We start from the raw sequence: 16,895 nt of genomic DNA on the forward strand, positions 1-16,895 counted from the left end.
CTCGGATGAAACATCTCCAAACTGTTGTTCCCACCTGGCTCTGACTCGCCAGATGATGAGCACAGCTTTAATTTCCACTTCAACATGTTTGTGCCGTAGTTGACAGAGTGGCTTTGTTTTCAGATCCAATTTTTATTCAGCTTCTCCAGCCAGAGAGAAGGCACTTTTAATTGTTCGATAGGAGCGGCGCAATAGAGAGATGTGAAAACCAAGGGCAGGGAGCACGTTGGCTTTGCCGTGCTTTGTAGTTTGATGTGCTGCTCACTGAAGTCGGTGGGAGTCTTTTCATTAACTTCAGTGTGACTTCAAGTGGCCCGGTAGCATGCAGTGCCTTAGACCACTTGAGTGTCCAGGATTAATTTGTTTTTATTAAGTTCTGCTAAGAAACGCTCTTTGAGGTGCCCAAGCCTTAGATACTCAAAGAGCTTCCAGATCTTGCTGCAGACCTCAGCCTCATGTGCTGGGGCTGCATAAGACCATAAAAACCAAAAAGAGTTAAGGAGTTATCCTTGGCTTCAGCAACTCTGGCCACCCAGGGAGAGCTGCAGGGCAAGTGGCTGTGCTTCAGGCTAGCGCTGGGAAACAGCACGACATTTACATGGGAGTAGCAAACCCTCATTTGTTTCTCCTTGATGCTCACCTACAAAAATATATAGGAGATGTAGATCCAAGACATGCAGAGAGTGCTAGGTACCTTCAGTCTTATTTCTACTCCACAAACATGTCTTCCAGATTTTGCCTGTCACATACTTTGGTGACCTACACCGTGTGCTTGTAGGTCACACGTAGCTGGGGTGAGGACACAGCCTCTGAGCATCACGCGAGTTTCCCATTTCTTTCCTGATGTGTCTGTTCTCCACAGGCTGCAAATATCAAGTCTTGTAACAGCCAAGTTCGAAAATCCACGCAGAACAGTCCTTCATTTGTCACTCCCAAACACGAAGCAAGCGTTTTTAATAAAAAGGGTTCATAATTTTCTGCTTTCAGGAGCTGAACAAATAGCGATCAAAGAACGGCATGGAACAGCTGACAAAAAGCTAAAAGCATGTGTACTTTGGGGAGCATAAGAAAACAGCAGTTAACAACAGACTTCAAAGCAAGCCCCAAAGGCTCTGGTCAAGACTTTCCATAGGCACTAATGATTTTGATTTAACCCATGCCCCATCCCACAGGCTTGATTTGCAGATGGAAGGAACAAATGCTGAATACCCGCTATTTGGAAATCAGACCTCCTTCTTTTAAAAGCACGTCTAATTGGAGCATTCAAAGTACCGAACTGCTTAAAAAAAAAAAAAAATGAAGGAAATAGTGCCTTTGTGGACTGAGGCCACGCAGCAGGACAGCCGTGCTCAGCGCCCACCGTTAGTTGTTGACCTTTCTCAAGCTTCTGCTTGCCACATTTTCTAGCACTCGGTTCACTGCCACCATGCTATCTACAAGCATTTAATTACTTCAGAGATTAACATAAATGTCAGTGTCCTCACCAGCATCTCTCCGGAGACCTGATCCAAGTGCATGGAGCTCAATGGGAATCCTTCCTTCAGTGCTGGTGCTGTTTGGGACCATCCCATCCCACGGTCTCTTTGCCTTCCTCCAGCTGGTCACATCAGCAAAGGAACTCACTTTGCCCATTCCTGTGTCATGTCGTTGCTCAAGTCTTTCAAAGAAAGAAAACCACTTCACCTTAAGCTGTATATTTAGGAACAGGCCTTAAAAAGAACACATTTGGTGCTCAAGCCTGCCACCAGTATGGTGCCTCAGTTTCCCTGCCTCTGAGATGACACTCATCCTGCCCTTCTGAAACCATCATAAATGAACAGCAAGAAGTCTAATCTCACCCAATACCTGCTTTCTTCTTGCCTCCCTCTTATCAAGGACCCCTGTTATGTGCTGCCTCAAATCCTAATGGAATATGTTTAAATATTTTCTTTTTAAAAGAGCTGCTTGACTGTGGGCTGAGCCCAACACAGGAATCATGGACTCCATTTTGATCATGGAAAGCCACGAGCCGTGCAGCAACCCAGAGATCAGCAGCATCGATGTCTCCAGCAATCCAGAAGGTACAAGAATACAGCCAGAGCCCAGCCATCTCCAGCTATTTACCCAAAGCCGCCTCCAAAGGTTTTCCTCCCACCACCTCTTTTTGCCCTTTTTAAAAAAAGGCTTCCCTATGGCAGTTTATGTGGAGGCATACTCCTTCCTAGACAGTACTGGGAAAGCAAAGGGAGAAAGTCCACTTAATGGAAAAATGGGATAAATGGCAATCAGAGCAGCCTCAACTACTTGCAGGTATTGATTAGCCACCGCCAGGGCTCTGCCCAACTCTTTATCAACACAATAATGGCTTGTGATGCAGCAAAGCCCTCAAGCCTCCCGCCTCCAAAGAAAGTGGAAGTTTGGCGCTTCTGTAATTGAGTTTATAAGTTTATACACAGCAATGGAATACCTAATGTCTGGGCTGGAGGAATAACAAGAGGTTTTGCTTAAATTCACCTTGAAAATTTAGAAACAAAATAAGAAGATGAGTGCTGCTCTCAGCTGTAGGCCCTTCCCAGTAATGAGTTGTGCAGCTGAAGCAATTATGAACTTTACTTTTTTAAAGGAGCAATAGCAGTTTGACCAGGAGGTCTTCCTCCGGGAAGGAGCTAATAAATGAAAGCATTAACTTTATAGTGGGTTGAGTGCTTCAGATCATTACAGAGATGGCCTACAGCTCCACACTTCACTAACTTGATTTTTATTTTTTTCCAAAAGCAACGTGAAGGTGCACAAACACACACCCTATTTGGACCCACTCAGCATTAAATGCAGCCTAGACAAATGGCTGTTTTCCTCCATCGAGCAACATTTTAAAAAAGACAGAAAAAAAAAGTAATAATTAAATTCCACTGATAAATAATTGTTTGCAATAAATAAAGAGAAACAAATGCCATTGACCTCAGCAGCTTCCATTACTGCTACCCAGGCTGGTGCTGAACAAAAGGAACGCTGTGTGCTGCAGTAGCTAGGAGCAGCAGCACAGAGAAATTCCCATTTCAGCTACAGTTGGAGACATCTCAAGACACAGCTCTCAATGGCTGAGCCACAGCCAGAGCAGCTGGGGGCTCCTGACAGCCCGGTGTCCCTGCACTCTGCAGGCACAGAGTGATGCCCGTCCTGCAGCCCCATGCCAATCAGTTAAACCCCTTTTACCCTTAACTCAATCCACAGATGGGCAAAGCTGCTTCAGGCCAGGTCCTGTGGGTAAATTCAGGTTCTCCGGAGCAAAGCTGGAGCCTCCAGCCAGGACCAAGGTGGCCCTGTGCTGCCTGGGCAAAGGGTCTTCCTGGAGGCTGTGGCCGTGTTATGTCCACCAAGACAGCAGTGTTTGCCCTCACTGCCTGCCAGCGTAGCATGCCCAGGAGGCCAACAACCTCCTACTGCTTCCAGACCTGGGTCCAAGGCAGATTTTCACAAAACACAGCACCTCTTCTGGGAGACACTTTGTCAGCAGAGGTCTTTCTTCCTTGGAGGCTGCATATAAATGAGCCTCATCCTTCTTCCCTCCCACCACCCCCACATGTTGGGATTCCCAATTTGAAACATCTGAAACTTATTCTAAACCCTGAATGTAATAAGCTAAATGGACTCAGAGCTGCAGGACTTCGGTCCCTTCTGTGGATTCACTTCCAAGGAGTTCTGCTGTCAGAGCTGGGAAGTCATATTGCATGTGAGATTACCACAATATCACAAACTTAAGCTGGTTATTTCTCTCTTTTCTACTTTAAAAGCTACAATATTCAGGTAGCTTAAAGAAAAACAACCTTTGGATTTTGTCTACTCATAAATCCATCACAACAGCTTGGGGGAAAACAGTAAATAAGATATTGGAAGAAGAGCACAAGAGGCCAAAAGACGAGTATCTCCCTCTCTAGATGTGCTGTTTGCAACCAAAGCCAGGTACCAGGCTGTGATATTAGTGTGTGGTATTGATTTGTTCTTAATCCAGAGAAATGCCCCTGTAATGAACTCTGCTGTGCCCTTAATGATTTCATATCGAAGGATGTTAGGTGTCTTGCTCATAACAAAGTAACAGCAATTCCAAAAATAGCAAGCCTCATAATAAAATGTTATTGAGGAGCCTGAATTTCAATATAAAAGGGACTCTGCTGTACTCAAGGGCTTACTAGATACAAATGCATACTTTAAAAAGTTGTATTAAAGTCATGTCAGTGGCTGAGTTACGGAGGCAACGTGAGATGCTACTTCAGGAAGCAGCTGAGCCCAAGGTCCCCAGGAAACTTTTAGGCAGATGTGGCTGGATTTAATCCCATCAGGTGGCTGGGGCCAGATGACTAGAAAGCACTGAGATGCCTCCAAAAGCTGCTCGTGAGTGTGGGACAGTGCAGAAGCTCATCTTCCAAGTTTCAGGGAACTGGGTGACCTCTCTAAAGCGAGGGAGGAATGTCTGGGGGGGGTTGGGTCCCCCAAAACGCAGAGATGTCAGTCTGCACACCCAGCTCCATACCCAGCCCTACCGAGGGCCACCAGGCCCCACGCTCACCACGCTCACCTCGAGGCCCTGCTGGGTCTCCTGCTACCTGCATGCCACCTATTTCTGCTTGATTGTTCGTCCCCACCATTTGGGGCCACACGGGAGCTGCAGAGCTGCTGGAGAGCCTCACAGCAAGCAGGCTCCAGTGCTGACAGGAGGCAGACATGGGGAGTGGGCCCCAACATGGCTGCCCCCCTCTGCCACCCACACGTCTGAGAGGAAAGAAGCAGAAAGAGAAACAAAACGAACCTCTCAGCAGAGCAGGCGAAGCACCAGGGGTGCCTAAAGGCACCTGCAGCTCCATCACCTCCCCGAGGTGATTTTAGCAGGCGGCAGCTCCTGCTGCTGGGCTGGGTGGAAGCACAGCAGTCCTTCTGGTGCCCAGCATCGCTGAGACAACGACAGATCTGAGCACATTAAAACAAATTTGTTATAAGCACTACATGAGATGAATCCAAGCACTGGTCACAGTGTTGATTTATTTGTTCGCAATGTTTTATTTTCTCTCAGGGTTGTTTTTCTTAACTCCTTTCTTGTTGTTTATCAACTCTGGGGCCTGGCCTAAGTCTGTTTATGGTTTTGGCAATTTGCATATATGAGAATGTGCTCATATTACTACCAACCATGAACTTAATCTGCTATTTGTACTCAGTGTGGCCATCATTCCTGCACTCCAGGAACCTTCTCATGGAAACTATTAAGTACACTCTTTACCTTTTCTCCTCCATGCGAGTTACACTAGCTCTTGACACTTCAAATGTCCTTGGTATGTTCAAATCTGCATGATCCTACTGTTATGTCTCCTGCATGGGTTTCTGGTTTTGTCTAAGTTTAAACAGCTATTTAAGAATACCACCCAGAGATCTGCCCCAAGGCTGGGTAGTTACGAGCAGCAGGGGGTGTGGGAGGATGTGGGCAGGCATGTAGGACACTGCGCACCGCCGGTGTTTTCGAACTTCACCCCTGAACAAGTGCAGAATCCTGAAAAACTTGTAAAATATTCGGAGAAAGTATGCTGTCACCTGGCAATTCTAGAGTGATGCAACATGCTGGGGCTTGGCCCGTGTCTACCGAGCCCCGTTCGGTGCTGCTCAGCACCTTCAAGAGGAAGAGAAGGCATCTGGATCTCTCAGCAGACTCTGAGGCTGAACCTGGGCACCAGCCCATGCCAGTATCAGTCACCCTTATATCCAAGAAGAAACAATGAGGAGGCTTGAGTTCAGCCCCTGGGGTTTTGGAGGTGGGGATGCAGAGGATCTGAGGCCTGCTACCAAAAAGGAGATATCGACAGCATATGAGGGGTTCGAGCTGGGATTGGTACTGAAGCACAGCTCCTCCTGGCACCCTGACTGTTGGTGCTGGAAGTTCACAGGGAGGGTCCCCTCTCCACAGCGTCGCTTTTTCCACTTACCCTTTCTAAGTCCACTTTCCCAGACCTTTCCCATCTATTTTTTTCCCCAAATACCATCTGAAAAAGGAGGCTGATGCTTTTCTAGCTGCTTGAGGAGACAGAGCAAGCGCACGCACGCCTGACTCCTATAAGTGCGGGCAGTGGCCCACATCTCTCTTCGCTCATCCTTATAGGTCATAACCAAGTAGTCCTTGTGGTACTTCAGCCTTTACTCCTCTCTCACATGCCCCCAGCTCAAGCAGAGGCCACCAAAATGCCAGGCCTTCCCTCCCAGGAGCCTCTTCTGGCCTTCAAATAACCCTTGTGTGCCAACTAGCTTTGTTAAGAGCAATTGGGAACATCTCCGGCCGCCCTGCCAGGGCTGGGGGCAGGATTAACTAGCTGGAGGAAATGAGAGGTGAGTGTTTGCCTCGTACAAGGCCTCCAAGGGAGATCAGAGCCTGGCTCACAAGGTTATCTGGGAGCGGGGATGTAGGCTGGAAAAAAGCCATTAGCTCAATTAGGTTTAATAAAAAGCATAATTGCCTTAATTGTAGCCAGCCCCATGCCTGCAGGGTCTGTGCATGGGGCAGGTGGAGGAGCTGAGGGCTCGAGGGCTGTGCTCCTGGCTCCCGCCTGCCCCCAGGACCCTTTCCTGGGAGAAGCAGCACTAAAAGCTGGCCAGCAAAGTGCCCCTGTTCTGAGCTGGCTCCCCACAAGTGGAACAGGAGCCATCTCCTTCCAGCTGTTTCCCCAAGGAGACACCCAACTGCCTAAATCCTACATGTTCCTCCTCTAGCCTAGCTCCTGTGGCCGGTTCCCCTGCTCCTGTGGCACCACAGCCCCCCCAGGAGCTCACAGCACCCGTGGACCCAGGAAGGGCACTGAATCCTAAATCGGCGAGCCAAGAGCATCTCCAGTGGTGCATGGAGAGCAGAATTTATTTGTGTTCTCATTCCAGAAGCCTCTGCCTGCAGTAGCAGGATCGAGTTTATTTGAAGCTACAGCTTACGCAACAGAGCAAAAATAGAAGAAATTGCTGATGCTAAAGCAGAGGCAGCAGTTCGGCATGGATTTGCGTTTCCCATTGATGGCTTCAGAAGAGGAGTGTCACCAGAGTTCAGCAGTTTCATGGGGTCATTAACTGCTCTGGAGCAATATGTTTATTGCTGCTTCGATTACGGCAGCTCTTAAGTGGTGCGGCTGAACCGCGGCTGCGTGCGGCTCAGCACAGCTTGTGCAGGCAGCAAAAGGAAGTTTTCAATCTGAGGGGACGAGGAGAAGGGAAAATGATTAGCTCTGCTTGTGCACAGGGGGAAAAGAAACACCGATAGGAATTAACGAGTGGATTTTTCCACAGTGCTCAGTGGTGTCTGGAAGGGGGCTTGCATCTCGCACCTCCAGGCAAGGTGGGGAATTAATGCTGAGCTCCTGTCCTCCCAGTCAGCACCCGAACCACCCCTCCTCGCCTCCACGCATTTAATCTCGGTTCGTTTCCAGAAGGCAGGGCTGGTTTTTGCTGGTGAACAGGGCACAAAAGGCCCACAGGTGTTGGAGCTGCTGTTTTACCAGCCCCATTCAGTGCCATTAGCTGTGGCGAGCGAACTGTAAAATACAGTTGGATTGGTGTGGGGTTTTTGGGGTTGAAAACTGTATTTCATACATATGCAGACTTCTTTGTGATCCTGTGCTTTAGGGCTCAGGAATGTTCAGTTTGGAGATCTGGCCACCCTCAGAAATGTGTATTTTTTTTTTTTTCTTTTTAGCAATTCTGTCACAGCTGCCAGATAGAGACCAAACAGCTGAATCAGTCATGAGCCCATCAGCAGAGCACGAGGCATTAGGCAAAGGAAACTGCAGGTCAGCCTTGAATTGAACGCTATTAAAAACTTTCATTAAAGTCCTGGAAGAGAGCAGTGGGAAAGGTGAGAGGCGGAAAAGGAAATAAATTATAATATTGATCACGTTTGTGGATTGGGACGGAGCAGGAGGGATGGAAAACACAAGGAAGGACAAAACGGGAATTAGCCTGGGATATCTCAGAAAGCTGGGCGTTTAAATGGAACAAGATTTAATTTAGATAAATATCAAATAATGCCTGTCAGTGCTCAGCAAGCGTGCCAGTAAGAGAGGAGTGACGTGTGGGAGAAGGAAGAGCTGAGAGCAGAGGCTGCAGACACTCGGGGTTTGCTCCACGTGCCCTTGGAGCAACACCTCTGCGGGGCTGGGGAGCGCAGGGGCCCCTTCTCCAGCCCTTCAGATGTCATTTCGTCAGCACGTCAGCTGCTATTTCGGAGGGACAGAGCTGGCATCCTCTCAGAGTGCTGCCAGTGGTTGCAGTCCCCATCACAAGAGCTTAGCCCGGTGGCCTCCTATTTTGGGTCATTGTTTCCTAGCGCACGGAGTGCTGCGTCCCCGAACGTGCAGCAAGAAATCAAAGCGTATAAAGTGACGTGAGGGAAACAACCAGGCAATAAAGGCTGCTCGGGAAGGTTACATGAGGATTAACCAGGCAGCTCTCTGAGGAAAGAGAGGAGGTTTTATCGCAGCTGAGATACGTGCCGGGAGTACAGCAGGGGACAGCAGCATGGATGCAACCACCTCCTGTCATCAGCGAGGTGCAATTAGGCAGAGGCAGGCTAATTTGTTTGCAGGGGAGGCAGCGGAACAGTCACGGGGCACCTCCGGGTTAATGAGGCTGCCTTGGTCCCTAGTTAATCCCAGGCTGGGGAGCTCGCAAAGCCTCCGATGGCGACGTGGAGGCTCCAAGGGACGTCTCTCTGCTAGGAAGGGAGAGGGCCCTGGCTCTGGAGGGACTGAGCACGTTTGCACTGTGCTGGGCTTCTGGGCTCATCCCTAAAAGTGCCGCACCATTTCTGAGCCAAGAGGTAGAAACCTGCGTCCCCGTGGGCGGCGTGAGGATGCACTCAGCCTGCAGGTGCCCAGGCGTCCCCCAAGAGGACAGGGGCGACTCCAAATATCCTGGAGCTGCTCCACAGCCCTGCAAGCATCTGCCCCACGTCCTCCGGCGCCCACCAACACTCATGCCAGCCAGGAGCTGAGGAGCAGCTTCGAGCCCACCTGGGGCCCCTCCTTTTACCCTTTGTGGGGCTCCGATGTTTTTCTACCGCTGCAGGATCAGTCCCTGCCAGGGCAAGGGGCTCTGCAGAGGCAGGACTTGTAAGACAGGTCACCACTCAGAAAAAGAAGAGAAAAAAGCCTGGAAACTCCTGATGCTCAGCAGCTCATTTCCTTTGGGGGGGGGGAGCTGTAAGCCAGAGAGCTGCTGGGGCCGATGGCCTCAGCGTGCAGCACCCTTTGGGCTGAGGCAGGCAGCTGGGAAAGCAAGCCGCCTTTGCAGCAAGGACTCCAAATCCCCAGCACACTTCCCGAGCTGTTGTGACTGAGCGATTCACTCACCGGCTTTGTTGGGCACTGGCATCCCTGTTGTATGATTATAGCTCATTTGAGCGCATCGCCCTCCCCGCAAGGAGTTTAACTTTTCCAGAGGCACCACAAATCTCCTCCCTGTTGCTGCCTCCTCTCCAGCCTCTGCCCTGGCTTTTTTGGCACACCCATACCTCGGTTCAGCATTGCACCGCTTGAGGCATCTCTTGTCACTGCTGTGACAGCAGCAGAGCTCCCAGGGGTGCGGAGCAGCCGGCGTCTTCTCCCAGGGGTGCAGGCACCCACCACCACGGCAGCACAAAGCAGCCCCATGCGGGACGGGGGACGTGCTGCGATGGTTTAAAAGCGGGATGGGAGCTCACAGCCTCCTGCGCCCCCCAGGCAAAGGGGGGGCGTTGGGAGCCCTGGGTTTTGGGGAGCAGGCACTGGGGTCAGAGCTCAGCAGCGAGCTCAACGCCGGCACAAGAGCACTCAGGACTGCGAGGTCCTTCCTGCACCAAGGGCGACTGAAGCAGGGCTGTACCCATTAGGCTCGTTTTGTTCTGCTGCGGGAGCTGCTAAGTGGAGGAAGCAAGCAGGGAAGAAGGGGAACAAACGCGCAGCCTCCCAGCAAGGAGCATGGTTTAGTGCATGTCCTTCTGGGCAGGCTTCACAGCAGGAAAGGGGAGATCATTCGGTCCCCTTTGCCATTTCCCAAGCACAGCGTGTCTGTCGCATCCTGTGATGGAGGATATTATCATTGCCAGTCCTCCGCTCCCTCTCTCCACCACTGCAGCCTCGGTCAGCCCAAGCCCGGCAGGACATTACAACCCCCACCAAAGGGAAGCTTTTGAAACAGCAAGAGAACAGGGCACCAAGACCTTTCTGGGGGAAAATTCCTCCCAGTTCAGTGGAAGAAACAGAAAGGGCATGTTTGTGAACTGGTTTGGGGTGAGATGCAGCCCTGCAGGGGAGCATGAAATACTCAGGCTTTCTTGAAAGTGTGCAGAAATGGAGTGACTGCTCCCAAGCTGGACCTTTACAGAAATTATTCTTGTACCTGTTTTCCCCTTCATCCTCAGCACATCGTGCTGGCCCCCACATCGCACCGAGAGCAGAGCATCAGCTGAGCTAATTGCTGTGAGCAGCAAAGTTGTGCAGCCCAAATCTCCAGGGCTGGGGGGAAGGAAAGAGAAACTGGGGCTCGTGCCTCAAGAGATGGCAGCACCCAGGGGCCCAAGGCTGCACAGCCCGGGGGGAGGCTGTGAAATGTTGGCTGCAGCCCCACCACAGACACTGCAGAAGCCAATTCAAACAAGAACGCACGAAATGGCTTTCAAGCAATTGCTTTGTGCTGAAAGACACCGTGCTAGAGCCCTCCTAGGTGCCACCCCACAACAGCCCTGCAGAAGGGGGGCTTCAGTTCCCCTTGGGGGAAATGAAGCGGTTCCTGCTTCCAGCCAAGTGCATTCAGCGGGTCTCTACCTCGCCGCCCGTCCCAGGGGCAGCCCAGTTAGCCAGGGGCCAGCAGCGACACGGCTGAGGCTTGGAGGATGAAGGTAAGCAAGAGGCTCGGTGGCACAGGGCTTGGCGACACCGAGGGAAGCGGCTTGGATCAGAGCCACCTGAATTACAGGACCTGAAATCACAGCAGGCAGAGCTGAGCCCTGAGAGCCACCGAGTGGCCGTGCCCACCAGCTGCAGGCAGGCATTTCCACCTGGCTGGATAGAGCTACTTTTCAAAGGTGCAACGAGTAATTTTCAACCTGACATCCCAAAGGATAGCGAAGGGCAGCTCTACTCCCTTTTTCACACATCTGTCGTGCAAGGTAGGTACAGACAACACCACACTGTGGAGGGCAAACACCCAGCAGCACAGAGCACCCACACACAACCTCGTTCATCCTGCAGCAAGGTCCTCGAGGAACTGAGAAGCCCACGAAACCCACACGGCTCACGTTGTCCCCTTCATTTTGCTACACGGAGTAAGTACAGAATCTTAAGCTTTATTTTCCTATTGGCCAGCAACTTAAACTGGGTTAAAAAAAAAAAAAGCAATGAATATTATTACACAGAGAAAAAGTATAAAACGACTCAGTGGACACAAGCCAACTTGCTGTTCCTATCTCATTCTTCCTAGCCTCTCCCAACCCCGTACAATGTATTTCAAGGGAACAGGCAAAGGCAGCTAAGAAGATATGCTTAAGAAACTAGAAATATTGCTTCAAGCAACATGCTCAATATTTTCCTCGTAGTTAGTAGTCAATACTTGTCAGGAACCTGAATATAAAACAAGAAATAATTTAGAGGTTTCTCCTTTAGATCATTACACAATAATTTAGATTTCTTTCCCCTCTTTCCCACTGCTGTGGGACCAAGGATACAGCTCCGCTCCTCCACCTCTCTTTTCGCATTAGTGTTAAGGATTATTTCACGGTGCTGATGTTGATGGGGGAGTTTCAGATTTACCTGCTCAGAATTTTAACTTGTCACCCTTCGCCCCTCCCCGCAGGAGCCAGTCCTGGATTTCTGCTCTGTGAATCAAAACCCCCACAACGCTGCAAAACCCTTTAGGGGTATGGGTGATTTTGCAGGTGTTAACTGCCTGCTGGCAAGGGACGGGGCACCACCAAAAGGCCAAGAGAGTGAATAAATTACTTTGCTCATAAAAGGGCTTGTCTTCAGAGCCTAGAAACTTCAAATCCCTGCAGCCCTTTCTGCTTCAGGGTTGTACCAGGCCTACTGGGATGGTGAAAACAAGATTCCCGATGAGAACCCTTTCCAGGACAATTAGGAAGAAAACAACCCAAACCCCTGGGACAGGAGAGACACAGAAGATCCTATGAATTCAGGCTGGCATGACAGTGGCACTAAGTCAACGGCAACAGTCATGTCTATGTCCTGTATGTATCCAGGATCCCAGTGCAGAAATAATAGTTAATTAAATCTATTTAATTAATCAGACAGTTAAACCCAGCACTACCAATTTACTAAATACACTGGGGCGACTGGGTGAAGCTGACTCTAATGGTTACTGCTGAGATGGTCTGGAAAGCCGGCTTCTAGATCTCATTAAAGCCAGAAAACCCTCATCTGATTAATGAGCTCCTTGGAGGCTGATACAACATTTGTATATATTCATTTCCCACCCAAGAGAGAACAAGCCTGGAGGTTTTAATTAGACCGTCGAGCCCAGGGTGTGTCTCAACATGCAAGAGACGTGATAAGGTCTTTGCACTAACCAAACAGGCCAAGTGGTAGCAAGACACCTCAGTTCCACAGACAGACCAGCTCTTCACCAAATCTCAGCAGGGGGTAGGCAAGAAACAACCGTGAGTTCTCTCATTCACACTGGAAGCCACTACCTAAACCAGACCAGACCTAAAAGAATTAGAAAGTAGTCCAACGTCTTTGATCTAGAAGCCCAAGGAGGCAGCAGGCTTCTTGTGGTTCCCGATGGCACTGTGTTGCAGGGAAGCTTCAAGGAAGAGGAGGAAGGATTGCTGAGAAATCCTAAGGCACCCACGTTGTGGCAGCATCGGAGTCATGACAAGATTTCAGCCGCACCAAGTTGTGTTCCCGAGCAGCAGGGAGTGCAGTTCGTGCCCCAAGCAACCAGGCAGGCATCCTCTCATATGGAGACCAGCTGTGTTAGGACTTCACCGCACACGCAGGGGGGGAGAGAGAAATCTTCAGTGTATGAGAGACTCAGCTCTGGCTCCAGCTCAGCGCAGAAACATCATCTGTCCTCATAGTCAATGCCCGGTGATGCTGAGCCACTTCTCAGAGAGCGAACCGTGGTTCTTGCGTAGCATCCTGATACCTTTGTGTTGGCTCAGGCAGAGCCCCAAGAGAAATGGCCCTAGATAAATCTTGCTTTGTAGTTATAATCAAGGGACTGCTTTGCTAAAGCTTCCAGCAGAAGATCCGCAGCTCTTTTGTTTCGACAGTGAAGAGGACCTGCTGAACTCCCTGAACACAACGAGGAGGGTGACCTTCCCCTGAAGGGGCAGGTAAGGCTGTTCGAGAGGCATTCAATGGTAGAGCCAAGTCCTCAGGCTGCAGACTCTTCTGTGGTGATGGTGGAGGGTAGTGAGGTTGGCAGGCACTAAGGGAGTGGCAGAGGGGGAGCTGACAGAGTTCCCACAGCTATTAATATGGTTCCGGCTTCAAACTCCTGTACAAGCAGCAGGTGAAAATCATCCCAAAGATCTACAGGGTAGAAGGAGGAGAGAGGAACGCATGAGAAAACAGAATGGATGCAGTGGAGGCAGCAGCTTGCAAACAGTCTGGCCCCAGACTGGAGTGGCAAACTAGCTCTGGCCTGGGGATACAGCTCTCCAGCTTGCAATGAACAGGAGAGAACATAATCGGTGCTAATCCTCGTAATTAATCACCAGCAGCTTCTCTAGGATGTAATTTGGCTACTTGCCAGGACAGAAAGGAAGACGAACCACTCCCAGACACATCTGCATCTGGAAGAAGAGAATATTCTGGCTGCCTTCCCCCCCTAAAACGGAGTGGCAGCATCCACGTCCTACCCCCCTTGCCCTTCTCCTCCTCCCTAATCATTCGCTGACCCACAGTGCCACTCCTCAGTGCCACAAAGCCAGGGGAGGAACTGTGGATTACTTAACAAGAGCTAATGAACTGGGGTAGGAAACTCCTCCAGCTCTTTAGCTGCACGGGCAATCATGGCACATCCCCACAAGAGGTCTCTCTCAGGCTGCCAAAGCACCAGCCACGGCCAGCACTACGTTTCTCACGGCCCTGGAGCAGAAATCTGTCTCTCCTGTGCCAGAAGTATCACAGACAGGCAGAGGAGGCTCTTGCTGTGGAGCTAGTGAATCTTGGGGTCACTGAAGTAGCTGGCGACTTCTTACATGGCAGCTTCTTTTTGCCAGGCAAGGAAAAACCTGAAGTGTTCCATTTTTTTTTCCCATCCTTCAGTTCTAGGGTTCCTTTAACTTCAGCCCAGCAACCCCAAAACTCCACGCGATCCTTTTACCTGCACACAAGCGATGCTGATCCCCACTGCACCGATAATCTTCAGATGCTCTTGAATGAAGTTTTCCAGCTTGGTAATACAACCGCTCTGCAAGGGGAGAGAGAGGAGGAGGGACAGGGAAAATAATCCTTAATTTAACTCCTTGTGCCTCACTTTAAGACAGCAGTTGCAATCCTTGAAAAGCAGTGTCTGTGAGCACCCTAATTCCTCCTGCTGTTATTTCTGAGAGCCATAAGTTTTAGCGTGGAGCTGGAAAGCCAGGCGCTGCCTGCCTCTGCCTTTCACTTGCGTCCTTGGCTGGCAGCGTGATCTTACCCTCCCAGTTTCAGGCCCAAGTTTTTGTTGTCATAAGGCAAAAATAAAGCAGTAAGAGAATTTTCTGGAAGAGTTCCCTTTAAATAATTAAACTGTTTAATGAGGCAGGTTTTCCATGGTAACATCAGGGGGATTTACTGTGTAGGCTGCAGCAGTGCCCCAAGGGTGCAGGGGGCCCTCCAGCCCCAGGAGTTTACACTGAACCCAGACACCTACACACGCACAGGCAGAAAGGGAAGGAGCGAGCATGCAGCTCTCCGGGGAAGGATGGCAAAGGCCTCTCTTTTCCCATGCCTGTACTAGATCGAGACTTAGCCCCAGCTGCCCTGATCTGAAACAATTGCTCCTGCGTCCTGATCTGACCCTCTTCTTCTTCTTCCCCAAAATAAAATCCGTTCTGAGCTCTGACTTAGACGTTGAGCTGCCTGGCTTAATGGCAGATGTTGTTCACCCTCCTAACTTCCGAGCCATGCTCAAAGCACAGACTGTGAGAAGAAATACCTGCTCTGAAGGGGCCTTCTCTTCACCCACAGCCCTCCTCAACTGTAGGGAGCAGCTACTCAGCTCCTCTGGGATTCATTTTGCTTCTTCTGGAAGAGAAACAAGCCCCTCCAGCCCAGCTCCAGCCTCTTTTCAGTCCTGACTGTGGAACTGGCCTGATTTGTCTGCTAGGGAGCCCTCTTCCTTCCTCATATCCCGTTCCTTCATGCTGTAGGTCGAATCCCTGTCACGTTCAGGGAGCAGAACTATCTCCATTTGTCCCTGACCAAGTAGCAGCTGTACCAAATGGAGGGCTCAAACCCAAGTCTCCTGCCAGAAGCAACAACCTCTCCCAACCCCCGTCACCAGCATACTCTGTAATAACAAATACAATCTGCTATTTTCCTCTTTATCTAATAAAGCGGTGCAGAACATCTCCTTGCTTTCTTTCCCAGTTCCCAAAGTCTCTTTTCTACTGCCTTTGCAATCCTCTCTTACAAATTAGGTTCCCTGAAAAAGCCAAAAGCAGTCCTGAGACAGATTTTGAAATATCTTCCTTGCCCAGCCCACGGCCCCACCTGTGAAATGCAGACCATTTATCCCATGCCGTATTTACTGGGCATTGGCTATGATCCCACACTGGCAGCCATGAACACACATTTCTCTAATAGCAGCCTGCATGCAGGAACCCAGACACACTGACTCCTCCATTTTATTTTATTTTTCTCTTCCCTGAAGCTTTTCAGATTGAGCCTGGAAGGCTGAATGCTCAACTAGAGAAACAAGTCACCGATGGTGTGCAGCATCAACCCAACGCCCTCACTTCCAGCCCACCACCTTCACGTACTTTGTGACAGGAGGCTCTGAAGCCCCTTTTGATTTTTTACCTCTTTGTAGATGTTGGAAGGATGGTCTCTTCGGCCACACAGGTCGGTTATCGTCTTACAGCAGCTGTCTGGGACTTTCCGTCCACTGGCCTCGGAAGATCTGATCCACACGCTGTCAGCCCAGTCCGTGTAGTTGTTGCTGCCACAGCACTTGAACTGCAAGCACACAGAGCACAGGCTGAGCCCACGAGCACTGCAGCTTCCTCCTCCCTCCAGCCTCCCCACAAGCCCTGGGCTGCATCCTCCTTTGTAGGAGACTTTGCTGGAGCCTCCAACAACCTCACTGGCGTGGGTTCTTTTAGACTGCTGTAATTATCAGCGACCTCTGTTTTAACGGTCGCCCAAATGGCCATTAAATAGCAGCTTCATCCATCTTTCAGTAGCTGTGACTTTTTGTTACTGCTGGGGTGCAACCAGAGGGCACCTGCAGCTGCCTCAGCTCCTAACTACCCGGCTGGAGAGCGCCAGCAGTGATAACAGGGCAAGTTTAATTACCAGTTACTATCGCACACGCACCTGGTCACAGGGCACCGTGCACAGCAGGCCCCACGCTTTGAAACCGCTGCACCCATGCCTGCCCACAAGCATCCTTTCTGCGAAAAAGCCTGTCAGACCTGTGACAGCCCTAACCTGAGCCATCCCTGAGCCAGGCACAGCTAGCAACAGCAGCAGGAATGCTCTTCTTTCATTACATCTTGCTCTCTGGGGTACTGAAGAGCTTAATGAAAAATGTCGGCAATTTTTCCAAAGCTTTAATGTGGGAAGTCGAAACAGCTGTCAGAGTGACTTGGCAGCTCCAGTTCACTCTGGGAGCAATCCAAGTGTAGCGTACATCCTACTGGGGATGCGATTCAGAGAGTCCCCCCATGCAATTCTGCTGGTAGTGCAGCCCAG

At 50.3% G+C, this 16,895-nt stretch overlaps 1 protein-coding gene across 17 annotated transcripts in view; it reads right to left on the reverse strand.

Annotated features, from left to right (window-relative positions):
- Nucleotides 1-11,301: 11,301 nt before the first annotated feature.
- Nucleotides 11,302-16,895, reverse strand: part of CD151 (CD151 molecule (Raph blood group)) — a 32,062-nt gene continuing 26,468 nt past the window's right edge. For all 17 annotated transcript variants that reach the window (XM_035552191.2, XM_035552182.2, XM_050711240.1 and 14 more), the window contains 3 exons: nucleotides 16,002-16,157; nucleotides 14,320-14,406; nucleotides 11,302-13,523 (listed from right to left, as the gene is read on the reverse strand). In XM_035552191.2, the coding sequence (XP_035408084.1) occupies nucleotides 13,464-13,523; nucleotides 14,320-14,406; nucleotides 16,002-16,157 (303 nt within the window). In that variant the 3' untranslated portion in view covers nucleotides 11,302-13,463. The remainder of the gene's footprint in view (nucleotides 13,524-14,319; nucleotides 14,407-16,001; nucleotides 16,158-16,895) is intronic.

Source organism: Cygnus atratus, chromosome 5, assembly GCF_013377495.2.
Source record: "Cygnus atratus isolate AKBS03 ecotype Queensland, Australia chromosome 5, CAtr_DNAZoo_HiC_assembly, whole genome shotgun sequence".
Classification (NCBI taxonomy): Eukaryota; Metazoa; Chordata; class Aves; order Anseriformes; family Anatidae; genus Cygnus; species Cygnus atratus.